The following is a 25,167-nucleotide window of genomic DNA, read 5'->3' as shown; positions in this document are numbered from 1 at the left end:
AAAGCTTGCTCATAATCGATAAAACTGAGGACCAAAAGTTTTTGACAACGTAGGGACTTCTCAACTATTAACCTAAGAGTGAGAACTTGGTCGACACATCCTCTACCTTTTCTAAACCACACTGTTCTTCCCTTAAAACTTTGTCTACAGCATCTCTCAGCCTGAAAAGTATCATATTACTCAGTAATTTGCTACCTACAGAGACCAGACTAATGCCTCGATAATTACTACACTCATTCTTGTCACCTTTCTTATACAGTGGTTTAATTAATATTTTCCTAAGATCATGATGTACTTCCTCTTTTTCAAAAATCATATTTATAATCTTCAGTAGCTTATTCCTAACCTCAGAGCATCCATATTTAAGAAACTCATTTATCACACTATCAGAACCTGGAGCCTTATTATTTTTTAATCCTTTTAGTACTGTCGCTAATTTTTCCTAGCTAAAAAAATCTTCCTTCACATCCAAGGTATCACAAGCTTTTTTGTTTTCATCTATATCTTTTCCTGCAACTGAATCTCGGTTTAGCATTTTCTCAAAATGTTCCACTCATCCTTCTTTAAATTATTCCTTATCAATAATTGTGGCCCCATTTCTATCTTTAACTGGGAATAGACCGCATTGACTACTCTCTTTCAATTTATTAACATGCCAGTATAATATTTTACTATTATGGCGTCTAGTCGCTTCTTCCAGATCCTCAGCAATTTTATCCATGGCCTCCACTTCACATCTCCTTAGTTCATATTTTAAAGCTTTCTCCACTTTCTTTACATTCCTTTTGTTTTCGTACGACCTATCACTCATATAATTCTTGTACAAACCCCTTCTACTCTCTATTAAACCTAAAGCTTTTTCACTAATATTCCTAGTTGCAGTCTTAGCGCTCTTCCCTAAGACACCATCAGCAACTTCACAAACTGTTTTTCTAAAATTATCCCATCCGTCTTTCACATTGTCAAATTTTAAACTCTCGAGTTTATTATTCAACTGTTCCTGGAAGTTTTTTCTCAAATTTTCATCCTGGAGTCTGCCAACATCATAACTTTCCGGGAAATAGTTACCCTTCCGAAATTTCAGCTTTAAATTAGCCATAGACACTAGTAGATGGTGATCTTTACTTTTAACATCAATAACAGCACTCCTATACAACCTAACATCTTGTATTGATCCTGCTAGTCTTCGGTTTACAATAACATAATCAATAAGGTTTGCTGTCTTGCCATCACGTGAATACCATGTCAACTTATGGGCCATTTTGTCACCAAACACCGTTTTGGTTATAACTAATTTGTTATACCTACAAAATTGCAAAATTCTATAGCCATTACTGTTTCCTTTTCCTACACTAAGTTTACCTGGGCTAGGATACCATCTATCCCTATTTCTACCGACCTGGGCATTAAAATCTTCTAGCAAAATACCATATTTCTACCTGGTAACCTTTCTATTTGTTCCTCTAACTGTAAGTAAAATTCATCCGAGTGACTAGTATCTCCATCAGTTGTTTCAACAGGGGCATATACTACTATGACTGATACCCTGAACTTTTAGTCATAAAAAGAGCAATTAGTATTCAATTATCAATACCTTCCCAGCCTAAACAAGACTTAGCAGCCTCCTTATTCATCAAGAGCCCTACTCCCCGTATATGTACCCCATCCTTCCTGCCTGAGTAAACAAATTCTATGTCAACCAATTTCATGCTTCCTACCCCTGGGATATGAGTTTCTGTAACTTCTAATAAATTCAGTTCAAACCGTCTGAATTCGTCAGTAAAAATGTCGATGCGATAGTCATTTTTCAATGTCGTAACATTCCAAGTTCAAATTTTCATGTTCTTTAAATCTTTGAAATTGTTTTGGCATCAGGAAAAGCAGTGATCCCGGATACCAGTGCAGGACGGGAACCAACATATCTTCTCAAGTCTACACCGAAGCGCTTAAGCCGGCTTAGAACCAGACAGCAAGAAGTCCCTGAACCTCCAGTAAGTTGGAGGCTTTGTGCAATCCTGGGCCCATCTTGGTCACAACATGGTTTTCAGTCGTTAGCAATGCTCTTCTATCAACAAGAGTCGAAATCCGGCGCAGAGAGTCCCAAGCCTATTACCTCCGACTCATTATATAATCATGCCTACAAATATTATGCTGCTACGGGGAGGCAGCCCATAGTAGATAAATTAGCTAGCCCAAAAACGCCCATCAAAACAAACCAAGCCCAGCAAAATATCAAATAACCAGAATCCCGTGTGAGTGCTGTGTTGTTTGTTTTGATATACTAGGCTATAATTTCCTCAAGGAGCGCCACTCCTCAGGTGAAAAAAGTTGACCGCAAGTTTCCCAGTCTTGCAGGTTCCCCGAAAGGGTCGAGGCAGCCCTTTACAGAGGCCATTGTCCATAAATCTCGATCTTTCGCCCTTCTGAAGTTGTCTTCCTAATGAGGATCCTCCCACGATGGTGTTCTGCATCACCCTGCAGTTTAACCCATTACTGGGAGAAGGTTTGTAACTCACGTGACGTGTGGACACGCCAGTGGGCCCTGTTGAGTGTACATTTGAGGCGAATTCTTCCTCCTCCACCTGTATTCATGACCCCAGGAGAGGGGCCCCAGTTTCTATTATGGACCCCCAGGGACAAGGTCCTTCTTGGTCTGTGCCTCCTATGGAGGTACTCTACATATCTGTAGGGCATTCCCCTATCTGTTATCCTCTATCAAAACCTAGCATGATTATCTAATAATTAATTAACTAATGGAACTAATAAATAGTTGCAGTATATTGCAACTTTACTTTTAATTTAGACTGTAAAGTAAAGGATAAAGATAACACATACAAGCTCTGCTGTCTTGTGCTAAAATCTAGCATGCAAACTAATCATTAACTAACTAATGCAACTAATTAATAGTTGTAATAAATTACAACCTTTGCTTTTAATTTCCACCCTAAAATAAAGAAAAAAGAAAACACAAAAAAGTTCTATTGTCCTCTACCAAATCCTAGCATGTTAACTAATAATTAACTAATAAATAGCCAAATTGGCCTGATTGAAACACCTCACAAGCCAAATCTTATAAAAAACACATTAGAGAATTTAAATTAAAATAATACTTATTAGAAACAATGCTAGTAATATATAAGTAGACCTAAATAGCCAATTTGGCTTGTTTGAAACATCTTACAAGCTACACTTTATAGAAAACACCTTAGAGAATTTAAATTAAGAAAAATACTTATTAGAAATAATGCTAGTAATACAAAAGCAGACTCAAATAGCCAATTTGGCTTGTTTGAGACATCTAACAAGCTACACCTTATAAAAAGCACCTTAGAGAATTTAAACTAAGAAAAATACTTATTAGAAATAATGTTAATAATACAGAAGTGGACCTAAATAGCCAATATAGCCTATTTGAAACATCTCACAAGCCACAACATATAGAAAACACCTTTGAGAATTTAAATTAAGGAGAATACTCATTAGAAACAATGACAGTAATACATAAATAGACCTAAATAGCCAATTTGGCCTGTTTGAAACATCTCACAAGCCACACCTTATGGAAAACACCTTAGAGAATTTAAATTAAGCTTATTCTTAGGTGAAAAAACTTTATTTTTAGTCTTCATATAAATCTTTAAATTCTTTAAAATTCGTATCTATTCAGACTTTGTCAACACCCTATATATATATATATATATATATATATATATATATATATATATATATATATATATATATATATATATATATATATATATATATATATATATATATATATATATATATATATATATATATTATGTAAATATATATTACATAAATATCAAACATGAAGCTATAAAAACAAAAATTAAAAGCCTTTCTGGACGAAATAATAAAGATTCAGTGAATGAACTAAACCTGTTTAGTATGGTTGAGTCAACCTAAATTTTAAGCCAGAAAAAAAATTAGGTTATAAGGTTTCTTACAAGTAAACTCTGTTTCTTTGTTTTAGCTGTATCAGTTAAGTAGATTAAAAAAAAGCTTTTTTTTGACAACAATTAAGGAGCTACATTAACACTTTAAACGAAAAGAAATTATTCCGTATACGAAATGGGTTGTCCCCTCCTCAACACCTCGCTCTTTACGCTAAAGTTCGATTTTTTGTCATAAATCAATTTTTAAAACAATGAAAATACTTTAGCGTAAAGAGCGAGGTGTTGAGGAGGGGACAGCCCCTTTCATATACGGATTAATTTTTGTTTTGTTTTAAGTGTTGATGTCACTCCTTACTTGCAGTTAAAAAAAATTGTTTTTTGTTTAATTTCTGAACGTTTTTGAACTAATGCATGTTTTAATTTTGGCTGACCGTACGTGAATAAATAAAATGAAATTAAAATTTCGTCAATACCTCGCTCTATACATTAAAGCTTGAATTTTGTCCCAAATCTTTAATAATGACCCCCGAATCACAAAGGCCTTAGAATAAATAGTTGAAATTACTAAAAATACTTTAGCGTAAAGAGCAAAGTATTATGGAGGAGACGAACCCCCTTATATACGTAATATTTTATGTTTGTCTAAAGTTTTAATGCTGCTCATTACTTCCGGCTGAAAAAAAATGTATTTGTTTTCTCATTTTTTTTTTTAAATAATGCTACAAAATCCTGCAACTCCTTGATTGAAATTCACTTCCCTCGTGATAAATTCATCCATGGAAAGATAGTCCCACGCAATCCTTCCCCCCTCCCCCCGAAACCACCTCCACTCCAACGCTAAAAAGTCCCCCTGAAAACTTCTGTACACTTCATAGTAACCATTACTATATCCAAACAATGGTCAAGTTCGTAACTTGCAGCCCCTCCCCCGGGGACTCTGGGGGATTAAGTCGTCCCCAAAGACATATTTATTAGGTTTTCGACACAGTTGAACAAAATGGCTATCTCAAAATTCTGATCCAGTAAGTTTGGGGAACAAAAGTGGGTGGGAGGGGGACTAAGTGCCAACCAATTTTTGTGGTCACTTAAAAAGGCCACTAAAACTTTTAATTTTCGTTAAAACGAGCTCTCTTGCGACATTCTAGGACCACTGGGTCAATAAGATTACCTCTTGGGAATAAAAAACAAGCAAACAATCAAATAAACACACAAGAGTCTGAAATTTTTGCTATAGGGTTCGATTATACGCTGAATGTGATGGTGTGATTTTTGTTAAGATTCTATGACTTTCAGGGGGTATTTCCCCCTATTTTCCAAAATCAGGTAAATTTTCTGAGGCTCGTAACTTTTGATGACAAAGATTAAGTTTGATGAAACTTATATATTTAAAATCAGCATGAAAATCCGATTCTTTTGATGTATCTTTTAGCATCAAATTCCGATTTTTAGAGTTTCGTTTACTATTGAGCCGGGTCGCTCCTTACTATAGCTTGTTACCACGAACTGTTTGAAAGGAAAAAGATTCCTCAATCCAAAGGAGATTAGAGAAGGATTTTTATGGTTGTATTATTAGTTGTTTTCAATTTATTAGTACTATGTAGGATCGCCACAAACTAAGATGGGATACTCATATGATGCCAGATTAGAGCTGGAGTTTGAAGATAGTATTGTCTAAGAAAGTACATTCATGAGTGTCACGCAAAAGAAGCTAGCGTTATTAGTTCTTGAATATTAACATGTTATTGTACATTTACTTTAGCTTATACAATGATTTCTATGGCCTTTTGTTTCGTTTCTTGTCTTTAAAGTAAAAAATTACGGTTGAAAGGTAGGTTTTTATTTTTCGACACTGCTTGGTTTTTATTCGATGTAGTAAATCTTATTTAATATCATAGTGACGTATCTTCAAACTTGAGCTCTAAGTAAAAAACTAGTCTAATCTGTATTCAGCTCACTAGATAAATATACAATCAGCAACAAAAGCTGTGGCACCAAAACCATTGTTGCCTGTGCAATGGATAGTACATCCTCAGCCATCTGGGGCGCATAGGGCATTCATATATGTTTTTTCAAGCTACTTTAACCGATAAGTCCCTTTTCCCATTAACCCTCCGACAGCCGAGATTGAACCCCGGGCCCCATATTACCAAACTGAGACCGATTCACTGCACCACCAGAGGACCGAAGAGGGAAAACAAAATAAGTTACATCCTTCATCTCCCCTCATCCCTATCCCTCATCCTACATCCCTCATCCTACGTCCCTCATCATTTTATGCTTCACAGCACCACCAGAGGACCGAAGAGGGAAAACGAAAGAAGTTACATCTTTCATCTCCCCTCATCCTACACCCCTCATCCTACATCTCTATCCCTCATCCTACATCCCTCATCATCTCATCATCTTATGCTCTAGAGCTGTTTTGCTTCAAGATCATTCCAAGATAGTCACTTTTAAAAATTTAATCTGAATAATATCTTATTTGTTTAAAATATAAGGCTTTTGAATTATGGACTAAAATTGATGAGCCAGCTCTCTCCAACTTTCAGGCAGACTTCACCTGAGAAGAACCAATTAAGGCACGTCTATAGGGAAAAAACTCCGGTAGAGCATCGGACTCAAACTCGGATCCGAAAGTCTACGGCTTTTATCTCTGTGGAATGGATTGCGTAATTAATGATCAGATTACGAAATATAAAAACAATTGTGAAATCCAATTCCCGATCCAAATCCTTCCCTTGGATTATTGTTTAAACCATTATTGGGAAAGTCTCACAACTGAGATGGATTGTTAATTTTGATTGTACGATTAAGGAGAAAAAACTGGGAATTTCACCAATATGAAGAAAATTACATTCCAAGTTCTTTGATCACATCAAGTAACAAAAAAAAATAAAATGACAAATAAAATGAAAGCTTGCTCAAAATGTGTTAAATTTAATAAAGTTACAAATAAAGTATATAGTATTATTCAGGCAATAATTTCATTTATAAGCTTTGCAAAAGTCTTGAAAAAATCTCTTGGAACAAATCCAAAATTTAAATGTATTTAACTCCAATAATCTAAGAGGAGAACATTATCCTACTGATTATATACAATTAGTTGACTTTTTGACAAAATTGCTAGGGCCTTTTTATTACATTTGAAAATTTAACATCAATGCTCTGGTACTATCGGTTGACATGGCTGATTTTATGGAAATGTTAAATAAATTCTAATGTCTTTCTGATCGCCAAACATCATTCTATGAAAGTTTGCACAAAACTTGATTAAATTTAAAGTTTTCTGTATTCACTTTCTTAACAGTTCCTGCTAAAATTGGGTCTTCAGTACGTGGGTTGTTTCTCTTAAGGATTTAGAACTAAGATAGCAGTTCGCCCATTTTGGGACCTGCAAGCATTTAAAGTTGGGATGGGCGCAATCTAATTCTAATAACGTAGATAATCCAATAAATTGAATATTTTTTAACTGCTTTTCGGTTTTCTTTTTATTTAGTTACGGGGGCCAGGACTAATGGAACGCTTTTTTCTCCATTTCTTCACGGTTAGAGGAAGCATTAATACTTTGAAGCAAACATAGTTATTTTCTCGTTGATTCTTAGAAGCTAACATTTTCTGTTCTTGGACGTGGAAAGAGTATAGAAGGGCGGGAGGAGGGGAGGGTATCATATTAAAAAATATATGCCCCCAGTTTTCTTCCATCTATATTATTTATATAAACATTATGGAAAACCAGTTATTTTTTGTGTTTAACAAATACAAAACCAATTTATTAGTACAAAAACTCTCACCCTAGAATTATGCTCGTGAGGGGTGAAATAAAAAAATAATAATGTTTGTAAGTAATTAAAATTAGTATTTGTGAATATGTGGAAGAGAAAAGTAGGGAAAAACATAAAGAAAATGAAGAAAAACAGCAAAGTATAACAATGGAAAACTAAACGGAGCAGAAATTAGCAAAAAAAAGCCAACACACTGGCATAAAAATGAGCAATGAAGTAGCTGTTCAAAATAAGAGACTTCTTTCTCAGAAGACGAATGGTCAAATTCTGGAATTTTTTGTCAAATAATTCGTGTATGCTAGTAACGAAACAGAAAACTTTTCAGCTATCTCGTCGAAAAAAGAAAGAAATAGAACACAGATAAGCAGGTCTGTAAATCAGTCATCCACATACAATATGTAATTTTGACTTTTGATATTTAATCTAATATATAATCTAAAATAATCACCAGTAGTATATCCAATAGATTTATCACTAAGAGATAATGTCCAGCTACATTATTGTCATACTCTTGGATAGAATCCAGGTTATGCAAAACAGGAGTACCAATAATGCATCCTAGTTCGAAGTTTGTTGAGTTGACATATGCTTTACTTTTAAATGTTAACAGTATATTTGATCAATCAGTATGGGCATAGGGAAGGGGGGATGGGAGAGCAGCTGCCCCCTTAGAACTTGAAATTTACATTAGATATTAATGATACCATTCCATATGTTGGACTTTTTCTGTTAGATGTTCTTCACTGGTAGATAGTTGAAAAAGCTAGAAATAAACAGAAAGTTCCAAATATCACTTCTCGTATCGGTTTTTACGTTTCAGTATTCAATATCTATTTTTTGGTCCAATATATAGATACAAGATTGGCCCACGATTGACAGGCTTACACCTTTTTGATTCTCCAGGAATTGGTTCACCGATAAGAAGTTGCTTAGTATGCCGAAGCAAAGGTAACTCATTCAATACCATCCTTTGAAAAAGACAATTGGAAATATTTCACAACTTTCCCAACTGGAAGCTTTCTATGAAAGTAGTCAAAAGTGTCGAACCTAGGCCACCCCGTTACTGGTTCAGCCTTCTCTGGCTCGCTTTCGACCACCTGACAAAAGAAACGGAAAAGCGGCCAGGGAAACATTAAAATTTGTTTTTGGTAATGAAATTATGATAGAATATTATCAGTATAAAAAACCACAAAATCGATATCTGTAACGTTTGGAAAATAAACTAAAGCGTAGCCTATTAGTTTTAAATTACAAATCGACTGAGAAAGTGGAACTTACGCTTTTCAGTTGTTCTTTTTTTGATAATGATAATATGATAATAATGATAATATGATAATAATGATAATATGGGGAAGAGGATTTCCTTTCTTGCTCTTCAGCTAAACCAAAATGTAATTCGCGGCCTTGACTTTCTCAGTGTCAAATTGGAAGTTGCTGGTAGGGGGCTCGTCTATAATATCCATACTTGAGTCTGTAGCTGTTGTATGCAGGCCCATCTAGCAGGCACAATCATTACTCCAACTGCAACTCTTGTTACGAAAAATAAGCCTTTGGCTTTTTAGCCTTTTCACATCTCTGACTTTCTTCCTTTCCAGGACTTTCTTGGCAGATAAAGCTTTTATCCCAGCAGTAATGCGTTCTTTCATAGGGGTGTCAGTGAGCACTCCTGACTTTTTCATATATTTTTTCCTGTTGATTTTTCGTGTTGAGCCTTTTGTCAAGGGTTTTGCATTCATGATCTCTTTTAAAGAATTATCTGTTGACCATTGCCTATCATTTAGAGACAGAGCCTGTGCTGTGTCCGTTTCGGAGTCATCAAACAGTTCGTGGTAACGAACTGTAGTAAGGAGCGACCTGGCTCAATAGTAACCAAAACTCTAAAAAATGGAATTTTTATAACAATAGTTACATCAAAAGAATCGCATTTTCATGCTAATTTTAAATATATTTAAATATATATATATATATATATATATATATATATATATATATATATATATATATATATATATATATATATATATATATATATATATATATATATATATATATATATATATATATATAATATATATATTTATCTATATATATTTAAATATATATAGTTTCATCAAATTTAGTCTATGTCATCAAAATTTAAGAGCCTGCGAAAATTTGCTTTATTTTAGAAGATAGGGGAAAACACCCCCTAAAAGTCATATAATATTAATGAACATCACACCATCAGATTCAGCGTATCAAAGAACCCTATAGCATAAATTTCAAGCTCCTATCTACAAAAATGTGGAATTTTGTATTTTTTGCCAGAAGACAGATCACGGATGCGTGTTTATTTGTTTTTTTTTTTGTTTGTTTTCCTAGGGGTGATCGTATCAACCCAGTGGTCCTAGAATCTTGCAAAAGGGCTAATTCTAACGGAAATTAAAATTTCTAGTGCCCTTTTTCAGTGACCAAAAAATTGGAGGGCACCTAGGCCCCCTCCCACGCTAATTATTTTCCCAAAGTCACCGGATCAAATTTCTGAGATAGCCATTCTATTCAGCGTAGTCGAAAAACCTCATAATTATGTCTTTTGGGACGACTTACTCCCCCCACAGTCCCCGTGGGAGGGGCTACAAGTTACAAACTTTGACCAGTGCTTATATATAGTAACGGTTATTTGTAAGTGTACAGACGTTTTTCGGGGGATTTTTTGGTTGGGGGGTGAAAAGAGGGGGATATGTTAGGGGAACTTTCCTTGGAGGAATTTATCAAAGGGGAAGAAAATTTCCATGAAGGGAGCGCAGGATTTTCTAGCATTATTTAAAAAAAAACAATGAAAAAATAAATATGAAAAGTTTTTTTCTACTGAAAGTGAGAAGCATCATTAAAATTTAAAACGAGCAGAAATTATTGCGCATATGAGGGGTTTTCCTCCTGGTAATACCTTGCTCTTCACACTAAAGTATTTATAGCAATTTCAACTATTTATTCTATGGTCTTTGTTATTCAAGGGTCATTATTAAGGAATTGGGACAGAATTTAAGCTTTAGTGTAAAGAGCGAGGTATCGACAAGGGGTGAAATCCCTCATATATGTAATAAAACATACGAATATAGAAGTTTGTTACGTAAGTTAATTCGTAAATTACGTATATTTTTTACTAATGAAAATTATCGTAAAAAAATTAAAAGTTCTAGTTGCCTTTTTAAGTAATCAAAAAATCGGAGGGCAACTAGGCTTCCTCCCTCTCCCCATTTTTCTCAAAATCTTCCGATTAAAACTATGAGAAAGCCATTTAGCCAAAAAAAATTAATATGCAAATTTCGTTTTAATTATTTATGTGTAGAGAGCCAAGATCAAAACATGCATTAATTAAAAAACGTCCAGAAATTAAATAAAAAATCAAGTTTTTTTAAATGAAAGTAAGAAGCGACATTAAAACTTAAAACGAACAGATATTAATCCGTATATGAAAGGGGCTTTTCCTCCTCAACGGCCCGCTCTTTACGCTAAAGTTTTTTTTACAGTTTTAAGAAGTAGAGTTAAGAGAAAGAGTTAAACTCTTTAGTAAACGAAACTCTAAAAATCGGAATATTAATGCTAAAAGATACATCAAAGAATTGGATTTTCATGCTGATTTCAAATATTTAAGTTTCATCAAATTTAGTCTATGTCATCAAAAGTTACGAGCCTGAGAAAATTTACTTTATTTTGGAAAATAGGGAGAAACACCCCCTGAAAGTCGTAAAATCGTAACGAAAATCACACCATCGCTTTCAGCATATCAGAGAACCCTATAGCATACATTTCAAGCTCCTATCTAAAAAAATGTGGAATTTCGTATTTTTTGCCAGAAGACAGATCACGAGTGCGTGTTTTGTTGTCTTTTTTTTTCTTCTTCTTTCTTTTTCCCAGGGTTCATCGTATCAACCATGTGGTCCTAGAATGTCGTAAAAGGGCTCATTTTAATGGAAATGAAAAGTTCTAGTGCCCTTTTTAAGTGTTCATAAAAATTGGAGGGAACCTAGACCCCCTCCCACACTCATTTTTTTCCCAAATTCAACGGATCAAAATTTTGAGATAGACATTTTGTTCAACATAGTCGAAAACCATAATAACTATGTCTTTAGGGATGACTTACTCACCCACAGTCCCTGGGGGAGGGGCTGCAAGTTACAAACTTTGACCAGTGTTTACATACAGTAATGGTTATTGGGAAGTGTACAGACGTTTTCAGGGGGGATTCTTTTGGTTTGTGGGTTGGGTTGAGAAAAGGGGGCTATGTGGGAGGATCTTTCCTTGGAGGAATATGTCATGGGGGAAGAGAAACTCAATGAAAAGGGCGCAGGATTTTCTAGAATTACTATAAAAAGGAACAATGAAAAAATAAACATGAAAAAGATTTTTCAATTGAAAGTAAGGAGTAGCATTGAAACTTAAAACGAACAGAGATAATTATGCATATGAGGGGCTCTAAAAATACTTTAGCATAAAGAGCAATGTATTTAGGAGGAAATAAATACATCGCTCTTTATGCTAAAGTATTTTTAGTAATTTCAACTACTTATTCTACGGCCTTTCTGATTCAGGAGGTCATTCTTAAAGAATTGGGACAAAACTTAAGATTTAGTATAAAGAGCGAGGTATTAACGAGGGGACACACCCCCTCATATATATAATAAAAAAATAAGAATGTAAAAGTTTGTTACGTAAGTTAATTCTTAAGTTACGTATATTTTTTACTAATAAAAACGTTCGTTAAAAATTAAAAGTTCTAGTTACCTTTTTAAGTAATCGAAAAATTGGAGGGCAACTACGCCTCCTTCCCCACCCCTTATTTTTCAAAATCGACTGATCAAAATTAAGAGAAAGCCATTTAGCCAAAAAAAATTAGTATGCAAATTTCATTTTAATAGTTTATGTGCGGAGAGCCAAAATCAGACATGCATTAATTCAAAAACTTTAAGAAATTAAATAAAAAAAACAAGTTTTTTGAAATGGAAGTAAGGAGTGACATTAAAACTTAAAACGAACAGAAATTACTCCGTATATGAAAGGGGCTTTGCCACCTCGACACCCCGCTCCTTGCGCTAAAGTTTGATTCTTTCTCGCAACTCTACTTTTTAAAACAATAAAAAAAACTATATGGTATACGGAGTAATTTCGGTTCATTTTAAGTTTTAATGTTGCTCCTTACTTTCAGTTTAAAAAAACTTTTTTTTTTATTTAATAAATATAAAATACTGGAAGCCTGGAGGCTTGGCCACTAGGTTCCGAGACTCGGCTTCCTAGGTTCCGAGACACGGAAGGCCTCTATATACAGATTCCCGCTGTCTCTTGTCTTCTAAACGCAGACAATTTGAGCTTTTTCTTGATGTCTTGACGCCCTTAAAGTAGAAGTGGTGCCTTTGTAAAATTACACTTTTTTTATTGGACCTTTAATTTTTGCCTCAGCTTGTCTTTTGTCTTTATGAAAGACAGGTTACCGAACCTTTGTATTTTTAATTATTCAGGTGGTGGGACAAAAACTACTTTTTCTTTCAACGATTTATCTAGGACGAAATAGCACCTTGTCTTACCCTCTTTTTTACTGGAAGAAGGGGATTTCCACGCAGAGAAACAGTAAATCATATAAGAGACTAGTACACTCGTTAGCTACTAGAGGGGGCCTAAGTTCCACTTACAGATTTTCGTACAAGTCAGCCTGGGGGGCTCGGATGCAGGGATTAACACTGGCCCAACCCAGATCAAATACAATTTACTCATGGAGAAGCGAATCAAATACACGTCTTACATCATGGGAAGCTAAAGCAATACTTTCACCGTGTTTTTCTGCATCAACTAAAGCAGATACCAAAGCAAAAAGGGTTTGACCACACCCAAGGTGAGACTGAAAACCAAACTGGTTGCCCTGAACTGTATATTTAGTTTTCAATTCATCAATTATCAATTTATCAAACATTTTACAAAATAAAGTTGCAACTATTATTGGGCAAAAAGACAAACATTCAGAAGAAGGTTTATTCTTCTTAGGGATAGGAGTCAAACATCCAATTGAAAAAGAATCAGGGACAAATCCCAGATTAAATATCATTTGGTAAAGGAGTACTAAGTGTTCCATTAACAGCTCATCGCACAACGACAAATCCTGTGCAGATATCTCATCAAATCCTCTAGAAGTTTTTTCCTTCATTTTACCAATTGCAGAAATAATCAGGCTCTTTGTAATAGTCAGTCCTGGACTAGAAGCATACGAAAAAAAATCTCAGAGTTTCACTTTGTATTTTTTTTTAGACGTGGGTCTGGAGCATAAAATTCTTTTTTATAACGCTCATCCCATGAGAAGAGGTATATGAGATTGTATTTGACTTAGCATATCTTTTATAAGACTGGACCACAACTTATTTGGCCGAGACCGAACTTCTTCCGAACAAGGCGAAATAATTGAACTCTGATGCAGAGAAAGCTGCTTTTCAAACTGGCGTTAGTATAAATATACGATTTTGAAGCCATCCATCACGTGGTTTATTCGCTTTAATCCAAACTGAAAGCCAAAACTTAGCAAAAAAGCAAACATTGCGCAAAATATAATTAGTTGACCAGCCAGGCTCTTCAGTTCCAACTTATACTCGCGTAATAGGTACCGCCAATTTTTCTGCAAGAGCAAGGGAATGAGTAAGTTTACTACAATAAATGTTCAGCCTAACTTGAGAGTCACAAATATTCTTTCTTGAACTCCGCATCAACAAATCAAACGGTATTCAAATTTTCACGAGGACATCGTTGCACGCATTTTGTAAAAGATTTAGAGATGCCCTGTCACGATTGTTAGCATAAAGTGCAGACTGCTTTTTCGGAAGCCGGTGAGAATGAGGGCCACAACCACTGATCAGAGCACTAAAAGACAAAGAAAAGTGATCTGATGCAAAATTGGAATCACTAACAACAGCTTCTGCGATAGTTATGGCTGATATATGACAAATATGGTCTAAGTTAGATGTACTACCCGAATTATGGAGGTAGGTAAAACTCTCATTCTTTGGTGCAACTACATAATCATCATTGAACAGGCCGAAAATAATACTTGGGTGATCATAATCACTAGAAGAATTAAGTGGGCGGGTTAGATCACAATTGAAGTCACGAGTCGTGATGCAGCATAAGCCGTGCTCATTTTTTTTCACAGGCATTTAGATAAACGACCGGCACTAATGGCAAATTGTCTTTCAGATCGGTCGTTCGCGGTAGCTGGTGCGTAAATAAATGTTTACCACAAAAAATTTCTGGATTCTGATTGCCAAAAAGTAACTTGCTGAACCAAAACTGGACGAGGGATAACATGACTTCACAAAGGTTGGTAGACCACAACAATATATATATATATATATATATATATATATATATATATATATATATATATATATATGCATGGCATGGGATAAAATCATTTATGGTCCCAGCTAGTATTGTAGGAAGAGGAAGATGCTCTGGTTGTGTTGCCTCACTCAAAAATAGCAGATTAAGCTCCTCCTTTTGCAAAACCAAGGAATTCTTTGTTGCTATCAAGGTACACAGAATGATAGTCTATTCAGTGTATATACCAACATATTACGAAAATGAAATATCTGAAGAGCGATTTAGTGAGGCATGTAGCAATTTGTCAAGGTCAGTGAGCAGATGTCATAGTCAAGATCTTGAGTATATTGCAGCTGGTGATCTAAGCTATGACCTTTCTGGCAGGAATAATTCCTCGTGCACAAATGTTTTTAGCCTCCCGCGATGGTCTTAGTGTAACTACTAATGACCTGGGTTCTTCCTACACACAGAACTCCAGCTTGACATCCAGCTTCGATTTCATGCTAAGCTCACGGAAAGCCCTAGCCTCTGGCCCATGTCATAATATAAGAGTCTTTGCATCTAACCTTTTTCGATTATGAATGCTTTTCAAGTCACCAGTGTACTACCTGACAATCTCCCTTGTGCTAGGAATTGGGCAGTCAAGAATGACTGGAATAAGATTCATGTGCATATTTACCATGTAGTATTAGACGGGATTCTTGCCAAGATTAAAATACGTTTCCTATTATTACAGCAGAATGCACTGATTCTAGCAGAAGAAAAACAAATATGTCTGAACATATATTTTATGGAAATTTCTCATGCTTTAAAGTGTGCAGAGATAGCCTGTTGTGCCTAGTCGGAAAGTTAGAATCGGTACGGAGGTCCGGAGTGGTCTGAAAATCCTGCTATTCGTGACGCATGTGCAAGTGTAAAATTCTGGAATTGGTTTTGGATTGAATGTGATTTCTGAGATTTGGCATCGTAAATAAAGTTCGCTTATTTCTTAAGCATAAGTTTGCCAAAGCCTTATTCAAGCATAAATGTGAAGTAATCAATCAATCAATCAGCAAAGTAAAGTAGTTAATAATGATTCAAATATAATGTGGAGATTTCTTAAGTGTACGAGAAATTGTGGTGTTACCAAAGCCGCGATTCCAGAGACGGAGTGGATATACCATTTTACTTCTGAGTTTTTCCCTGCTGATCAAGAACTTGAATAAAAGTTCAGCAAAGAACTAGATAAAGGTCTAAAGTTAACTTTATGAAATGTTGGTTACTTAATAACCGTCAAAAATATTACTGTCGCCATCCGTAAGCTACAAAAAACAATCGTGTTATATTGACGGACTCTCTGATTAGCACCTTTCAGATGGAAGCGACTATCTTTTGTGTCATCTAAGTTTTTTTTAGATTATCTTTAATACTAGTCTCGTACCTGATATTTTTTGTACCGGCATTGTTAGTTCTGTTAAAAAAGGAGAAGACCTCGGCAGGTTGCGTGTCTTACCGTCTTATAACTGTTTTTGCTGTTCTATGTAAACTGATGGACATACTTGTTTCTGATGATATTTCACGTAGATGTCGTACTCCTGATAAACAGTTTGGTTTTAAAGGGTACTGATTGTGAGCACGTCCATTGCAGGTAGCTAATATGCTTATAGAAGCTGATGCGTTATATGACTGCATTTTCCTGGAAAGTCATGATATCCGCAGGGCATTTGACTCCGTAATATATGATCAGCTATTACTTGCAGCTCATAGACGTGGCGTGGACTGGTCAGTTATTCTACCTTTTCGTAATATGTATAGTAAACTTTCTATCTGACTTAAAAAGTCAGAAGAAGTGGGCAAATTATTTTGCGTAACTCAGTACCACTGAGGAAAGGGATCCAACAGGGTGCTATTTCGTCACCACTGATGTATAATAATAGCATCCTTGAGAGCAAGAACTTAGTAAAAATGAATTTTATTTTCCGGGGAATAGATCTCTCACTGTTAAATTTTGCAGATGATATTTTAAACACGAGCTGTTGCCTTTTTAGAATTGAAAAATAGCACAGCATACAAACAGACCAGTCTCGCATTCAATATTAACGAAAGTAAAGTTATTGTGTTTTGCAGAAAAAGAACAAATTCATGAGACCGTGTTGTCAAGTTTAGTAAAGATGATTTTATGATGTTGCTTTATTAGTGTTCTATTTATATTTGGGAATGCCTATTGGGTTGAGTATGGTTTAAACACGTTCCATACAGATAAATTAGTTTGGAGAAAAGGCGAGAAAAGCTTACAGAATTCAATCGCCAACAAACAAATATAACCGGCATATTAAAGCCCCGCTCTACACTGCTTTGGTCATAACTCATTTCCTAGCTATGTCTCCATTTTGGAATACTTATTCCAAAAGTGATAAAAGTCAGTTGTGCTCAGATTATTATAAATATGGAAAATTTCTGCTCAATTTAAGACCATGGACAAGGAATACGTCAGTGTCGCCTCAGTTCAGTGTTGCAAATCCCATTTCAGCTCTCATTAGGCGTCAGACGGAATTTTTAGTCAATTGAGTCCAGTAGCCTTTCCATCGTGATTCGTCCTTTCTTCGAGCATTTTTATACTACCTAAGTTTTTGTTGCTCATCGTTTATTTATTTACTCCATTTGTCGTCTTTTACCGTTTTTGAATGGGCAATAAATCTGTCTATCAATCCATCTATTGTGATGGATATAGTGGAGGGCCTAGCTGACCCTCCACCTGCTGCTCTGGCGTGCAGCGCCTCAGCAACGCACAGCATGTGTCAGCTAGTATATATACACACATATATATATATATATATATATATATATATATATATATATATATATATATATATATATATATATATATATATATATATATATATATATATATATATATATATATATATATACATATATATATATATATATATATATATATATATATATATATATATATATATATATATATGTATAGATGTAATCTCAGTACACGAAACTGGAGAATAAATTAGTGTTGGTGTATCTTTTTCCAACGGATTTCTCGCTATTCCAATTTCCCTAATCTGTTATTCAAATCTGATAATAGAATCAAAGAAAAGAATACATTTTTCATATACTTTGTCTTTTTGATTTTGCCTAGACGTGTGACAGCGGAGCGATTCAGGTAGAAGGACAAAAAAAAGTCAGGAAATTACCCAATTGCGTCAATCATATCTAAACCCATTTCAACACAGCAATGCGCATGATCAGGTCGAGGCTCCGGAAGACCTGAAACGCAATAATAACAATCTCCGAGTAGCTTGATTCGTAAACAATGATGTTCTGCCGCAAGACGATCAAACCTAAAAGACAAAGAAATACAATAAAACACTAAGAGAAATGGACGATAGTAAAAATTATGGAAAACGATTTAACAATTGGTTTTCAAAAGGGTAACTAAAAGAAAAAATACAGGTAATTAAATGTAGGAACTTAGTAGAGCGAATAAATGAGTAAAAAAAAAACAAGAATATAGACTGACGCAACAACATTAAAATCAAATATCTAGGATAACATTACCAGAGAATCACAATACAAAAAGCATATTATAAGTAGATTAATTCATCCTCTCACTGACGATTCCAGGAAGCCCTTCCCCCCAAGATTTTTTCTGGTCCCCTATTTCTCTTTTTTCACTCTTTTTTCATTAATTTGTGTATTTGGTGAATTATTGGCACCATTGTTTCAGTGACCCCCCTCCCAAGATTTTGCTCATTGGTGCCTTTGTCACATTGATCCCCCTCTTATGATTTTGCTCTAGATCTGCCCCTGCATCCTCAAAAAATTTTCAATGTAATTGAGCATAAGTTTCATGTGGTAGGCTGGTTGTACGCTGGTATTCAGAAAATTCATTGTGTTAATACTTTTTACTCGCTAACCAGACTCAAAATAGCTAGCCTTCCTTCCTTCTCTACCCAAGGGCATTACAGGGGTCATTCTGTTGCAGTTGATTTTAGGGTTTAAATTTATTGACAAATAAAATAATTCCTTACATATATGTCCTCCAGGTGTAGTATATGCAACAAAAAGTTCTAAGGGACAACACGACAGCTTAAGACACGGCTTAGAGACCACCATATTTCTGAGTGAAATATAAATGAAACTATCTGATAATTTTGTGGCTCAGTGAAATTATGGTTTGTAATTTTTTGGTGCAACGAGCTTTTTTCTGATTTTGAATTTATAAAACTCTCTTATATCTTTGACAGGAGATGTCGTTGTAAAGCTGAGTGTTAGACAATGACAAGGCACACGTGAGATATTAAGTAATACTCTAAGAGATGTTTTTTTTTATTCAAGGCGTTTTTTTAACACCTAGAAGAAGGTGTATTATATTCTAGCCATCAGGATATTCTTGGTTTTATTTCACCTCTGCTAGCACATTCAAGCTCCAATAGATTTAAGGGCTCTATTAGTAAACAAAATAAACTAAGTGCAATCCAAAATACTATCTAATAATATCTTCTAAATCAACCATTACCTAACAAGCAGGTGTGCCTAATAGATCAAAGATCAATAACAATGTTAGATACATGGGTGGCCCAGTGACAATGATTAGGTAACCTTAAACGCATAGCTTAATCGATCTAGAATATGTGCAGAGAATTCTCCATGCGGAGAAACAGCTTATCACGTAAAATTTATTTGTTGGAACATATTAACATCAAATGCTTGTTGGTACAGGTTGTTACGGCAGCATTCCACCGGAGAAATCTCTGATCATACATTTGATTCCAAGAGCGGACACAAATCTGTAGATTATAAAGGTTTCCTGAGGAAGAATCTTGAACAAAAAATCTCGAAGAAAAAATATCTAAGAAAAAAAATCTTCCTGTAGAAAAAATCTTAAAGAAAAAAATCTTTAAGAAAACATCTTAGACAAAAAAAATGTTAAAAAAGAAAAAAGCCTTGAGGAAAAACGCCTTGGAAATAAAATTATCTTAAAGTAATACGTTATATCCTACTTGTTTCCGGTCATTACGCAACATCCATGCGTGTATCGTCATTACGAAACATCCATATATGTGCCGTCATTACGTTACATCCACGGATGTACTGTCATTATGAAACATCCATGTGTGGGTCGTCATTACTTAGCACCCACGTGTGTGCCATTCTTAGTTATAGTCATGAGATTACCACGGCACTTGGGCTCTAAGAAGTTATGTGATATTACGTTATCCTCATGAAGTTCAACAAGTCACATGAGAAAAAATACTCCCTATCATGTAATAAACAGTTTAAATACAATATTACGTAGCAAACAGGTGCATTATAGCATTAAAAAGACCCAGGTGTGCGTAATAACATCTTTAGGGATTGGTAACTCCAACAATACACACCCTATGTCTGACTTTAAAACTATCGAGGGGATACTACTGTCAAAACATTAACCCCATCTAATTTTCGAATAGAATAGGCTTAAAATCCAAATATACCAATTTATCGAGTAAAAAAAAAGTAATGAGAAAAATAGATATCCTCCTCCCCTTTCCAAAATCTTAGATCCTTCACTTTGGTAGGAGCTGTATTATTAGGAGGATAAGAGAGATAGAGAGATTAGTAGTTGTTGTAGGTCTCAGTTTATTTGGAATTTTTATTTGTTCTTTTGTCCTGAAATTATTAGATCCACACTTAACCCATATCTAATTTCCACAGGTGAACTGATATGATCTGCAAGGTGATTCTTACTACCAATTAATATCTTTGAAGGGTCAAAGCTGCTCCATTCCTATTACCACTTCAATTGGCACCCATCTTCATTTCTCATTGCTTGTATTTTATCTAAGTTGGTTTTGACACTCCTCTGATCCTTTGCGTTTTGGTTTATTTAGAAGTCTATTATGTTTTTCGATTTTCCACAGACAACGGTCTAAAGCTGCTAATAGTAAAGATTCATTAGACTTCATTGTATCATTTATTCTTTTTTGCCCGGAGCCACTTCGTCTTGAAGGGATGGTCAAAAAAATTTCATGGGGCTCATTTGATTAGAAAGTGAAGGTTCTAGTGCCCTTTAAAAAAAATTAAAAGTGATAAGACGACAACAAGCCCCCGTCCCTTCACATTTTTATTATCCGACCCTCGTATCATCCAAAGATATCTCATCAAAATCTTTAGAGAGCTATTTTGTTAAAAATAGTTAAAACGTTCAACAAACATGCCTCCATGGATGTTATAATACCAATAGACAAGCATATAGGTTGTCAAGAGAGTATATCTAAAATATCCCAACAACCACTAAGGGTATTAAGTTGGAACTTTCAGGGATAGTCCTGCGATGTAAACCTAATCAAAAGACACAAAGTGTTTCTCATGAACACCTAAAGGGTATTAAGTTGATGCTTTTAGGTAATGTAGATGGGGATGTCTTATTATATTAGAAGATAGTGCATGCGTTCAGGGTGTTACAATGGCGTATGTGCAATGTCTCAGAAGCATCTAAGGGTATTTGGTTGCAGCTTTCAGGGAATTTTGAGCTGCATTTTGAACAAAATCAAAAGAGCACTGAACATCAATGTTGGCAAACTGGTGAATCTGTAATTACATAGAAATGGTGAAGGGTTTTAAGTTCAAGCTGTCAGGGGTGGTTACGGGTTGATCTGAACTGAATTGAAAAAAAGAAATATTTGCAGTATCCCAAGATCTACTAGTGGTATTAGGTTGAGAATTTTATGGAATGTTGTGGGGTGTTTAAATAAATTAAACGACACTATATGCATCCAGATCGAACTGGATGAAGTGAAATGACACAAATTGTATCCAGGTTGTCAAAATAGAGTTTTTACAGTATCTAAGAACTGGCTTAGAATATTAAGGTGAATTACTCAGATTATTGTGAGGAGGTTGTTGAACTAAATCACAAGACAATATAGGCATGCACGTTGTCAAAAAGGCCGCATGCATATCTAAAACATCACAGGAATCTTCATTTGACAAACAATGCTCGCTGAACTACCAACAACGAAATCTAGAAAACAACAGCAAGGCATGAAAGACTGTTAAAAGAATTGGTGTACCCTATTTTTTAAAAAAAATGTGGAGTTAGACGGAGGTTTTCACAAATTCCATCACAGGCGTATAGAATATTGGCTGAGTTTCGCTAAAGACTTGGCATAATACCTACCCTCATGGGAGGCTATCATTCAATGGCTATATTCAAATCCCTGATCCTACTGTGAGTACAGGCAAAGTAGGTAAGCCTTACGGGTAGGGTTAATTGGGCCTCCAATTCCAGTTTAAAAGAAGAGGGATAGAGAAATCAAAAAACACTGCGTATATCCGGGTCATCATAATTCGATATCTGAAACATTTAGAGAATGACTTGGGGTTTGAAGTTGAATCTTAAAGGCAGTGCAGGAAAGTGCAGGAAAAATGAAGAGGGATGGGACAAGAGTTTCTTAGAATTTAATATTGGGGGAGGTCAAAGGGGTAAGAAATTTATATCTCTGATTCACCTGAGTACTTCCGTACTGTAAGCTCTAGTAAAATTTTTTAATTACAACCTGCAGAGTTGAAGTACTGAAGATTGATGAGTTAAATCTAAAAACATCTTATCTCTAAACAAAAACATCTAAACTTAAGACGAACAAAAATAAAATCTGATCGTAATTCAAACTTAAAATGAGCGCATATTAATACTACTAAATGAATAAAACCTAAAACGAACAAAAATAAAAACAAATAATCAGATAAAAGATAGAGTTAATAGATGCACTACTGAAAACTGTTTGTATTCCGAAAATGATTTTTACTTGTCATAACATCAACAACAGTACAAAAAAACTAATAAAACAAGGTTAATCAAGCTTTACAAATAAGAGTGGTTCTACTCACCTACCACATCAAACCCTCTAAACCACCTGCAATATGCATTTTCAAGAGTGTATTTTTTCTTATCAAAACATATAGTGAAAGAAAAAATGGTCAAGATGACTATACAAAAACTAATGAAAGTAGACTGACATATTAAATATATAAAGACAGTAATGACTGAAAATCTCGCCAATTTTTAGTTTTTGAAAATTGACTAGGTCGTATAATTACAAGAGAGAAAAGAATTCAAATCTATAAACCAAATCGAACAACAAGTTCTTTAAGGATGGAAACACAACTAAAGCCCCATTTTCAATTGGCCGGAACAAATTGTAATTTTTCCCAGTCTTACACTGTACATAAGCGGCTTGCTGTTGCAAAACAATTACCAATGTGGCTTCACTTGCGTCCATGCAATCACAAAACCGTTATTGGAAGACCAATGTCTTACAACCATAGAATTAAATGAAGGAAATCAGAAAAGCAATTATTTTAAGTATTTGTAACAGACAGCCTATTAAAGCGAGCAAGAAGGTTCCCAAAAGTGATCTTAGAATCATTTGGTCAGAGATAACGTTTCGGAGATAAACTTCTATGAAATATCTGCAATATCTTCTGAACGGTTAAGGGTATTGAGTTGGAACTATCAGGGAATGTTGAGTTTTTTCAACTGAACCAAAAGGCAATACGTTCATCCAGACTGTCAAAATATTGCGTCTGGAGTAACACAGGTACGGATAAGGTTATAAAGTGGATATTTTCAGGGAAAGTTAAAAAGGGGATATTTAACTAAATCCAAGGCAAAGTGTCCATCCTAGTTATCAAAATCATCCGTCTGCTGTATATAAGGAACGGCTAAGCATATGCAGTTGAAATTTTTCAGAAACAGCTTAGGATATTAAGCTGAAATTCTAATGGGATTTTAGCGGAATATTTAATTGAATTAAAAATACCATGAGAGTCACATTTGCCAAAAAGAATTACGCGGAGTATATCAGGAACAGCTATCTTAGCGCATTAAGTAGAGACTTTCAGAGAATATTGAGTGGTATGCTGAATAAATCCAAAAAAGACTATGTTCATTCAGGTTGTCAAAAAATCGTATGTGTAAATTATCCGCATAATATCTCTGATTTTACTTTTATTCATAAGTACTTATGAGCACTTTAGGAGGAGGTTTCTTTCCAGTGTATTACTTAGAGATAACGGTTTAATCAAAAGCTTATTTCAAAAACCGTCCTAAACCTTGATTTCGAATGAACCAAATGAAGGGAATAATTATCTTGAATAGAATAAAAGATAGCGCTCTATCATTTTTTTTGCTACTTAATAGCTTTAACTAAAACCTGATTTTATAATGCTTAAGCAAAAACGAAATTTAAAAAATGAGAAAATGTTCATAATATAGTCCAGCAATAAAACCTTTACAATTAAAAAACGAAGAAAAGTTCACTTTAAAAACAAAATTAAAAAGAGAAGTTTTTAAAAGAAAATTAATAACCCATACTAAAACTTTAGCCCAGATGAAATAAGTTCTTGTAATAATTCAAAACTTTAAGCAACTAAATATCGGTATCAATGAATAAATTTAAAGAAACGAACCAAAATTAAAATAATAATAACATCTAACTTAAAGATAATGGACACTGATAAAGATTGATGAGTAGATTCTAAGACAAGTAGAAATCCAAAATGAATAATGAAGCCAAACTTAAAACCAATAGAAATTACAGAAGTATGAAACAGAAGTATGGTTAGTGCCTAAATCTCTTAGACTTGTGAAGGCTATTGCGTCACTTAAATCTTACTGAAAACAAAACATATTTTTTATTAATTTTGTTGAAAACATTTTTTTTTGTAATTGGAGCATTGAAAAACTAGAAATTTCTGATGTATAAAAACTCGACTTGCTGAAACTTCCAAGAGCTAAAAAGCATTATACATTAAATATCTTCATCAATTCTTTCCAGTCATTTTCAGTTTATTCCATTTTCATTTTTGTCATTTTCAATTCTTTCTAGTTTATTTTCATCGATTCTTTCCATTTACCTTAATTATTATGCTGATTTTATTTTAGTTTTGTCGATATTTTGAAAAAACAAACCACATTGTTCAAAATGATCGCACTATTTTGTTTTGTGCTTTAGAGAAACGTAAAGCTGCAAGTACTTTCAACAAAAACTGAAGACCCCCCCCCAAAAAAAATATTTTCGGAATTTTCGAAAGAAAATCAATAAATAAAACCCTTGCAGGTTCCCTCTTGCTACATTTGCTAT

The 25,167-nt window shown here is 34.5% G+C and overlaps 1 protein-coding gene across 2 annotated transcripts in view; it reads right to left on the bottom strand.

The window, feature by feature from the left end:
- The window catches only part of LOC136026504 (adenylate cyclase type 5-like), a 300,964-nt gene that overhangs the window by 109,152 nt on the left and 166,645 nt on the right, over positions 1-25,167 (bottom strand). For both annotated transcript variants that reach the window (XM_065703133.1, XM_065703134.1), the window contains one exon: positions 18,235-18,381. In XM_065703133.1, the coding sequence (XP_065559205.1) occupies positions 18,235-18,381 (147 nt within the window). The remainder of the gene's footprint in view (positions 1-18,234; positions 18,382-25,167) is intronic.

The sequence above is a fragment of the Artemia franciscana genome, chromosome 4 (assembly GCF_032884065.1).
Source record: "Artemia franciscana chromosome 4, ASM3288406v1, whole genome shotgun sequence".
Lineage (NCBI taxonomy): Eukaryota > Metazoa > Arthropoda > Branchiopoda > Anostraca > Artemiidae > Artemia > Artemia franciscana.
The sequence above is the reverse complement of the archived record's forward strand: the minus strand, read 5'-3'. Positions and strand labels throughout refer to the sequence as shown.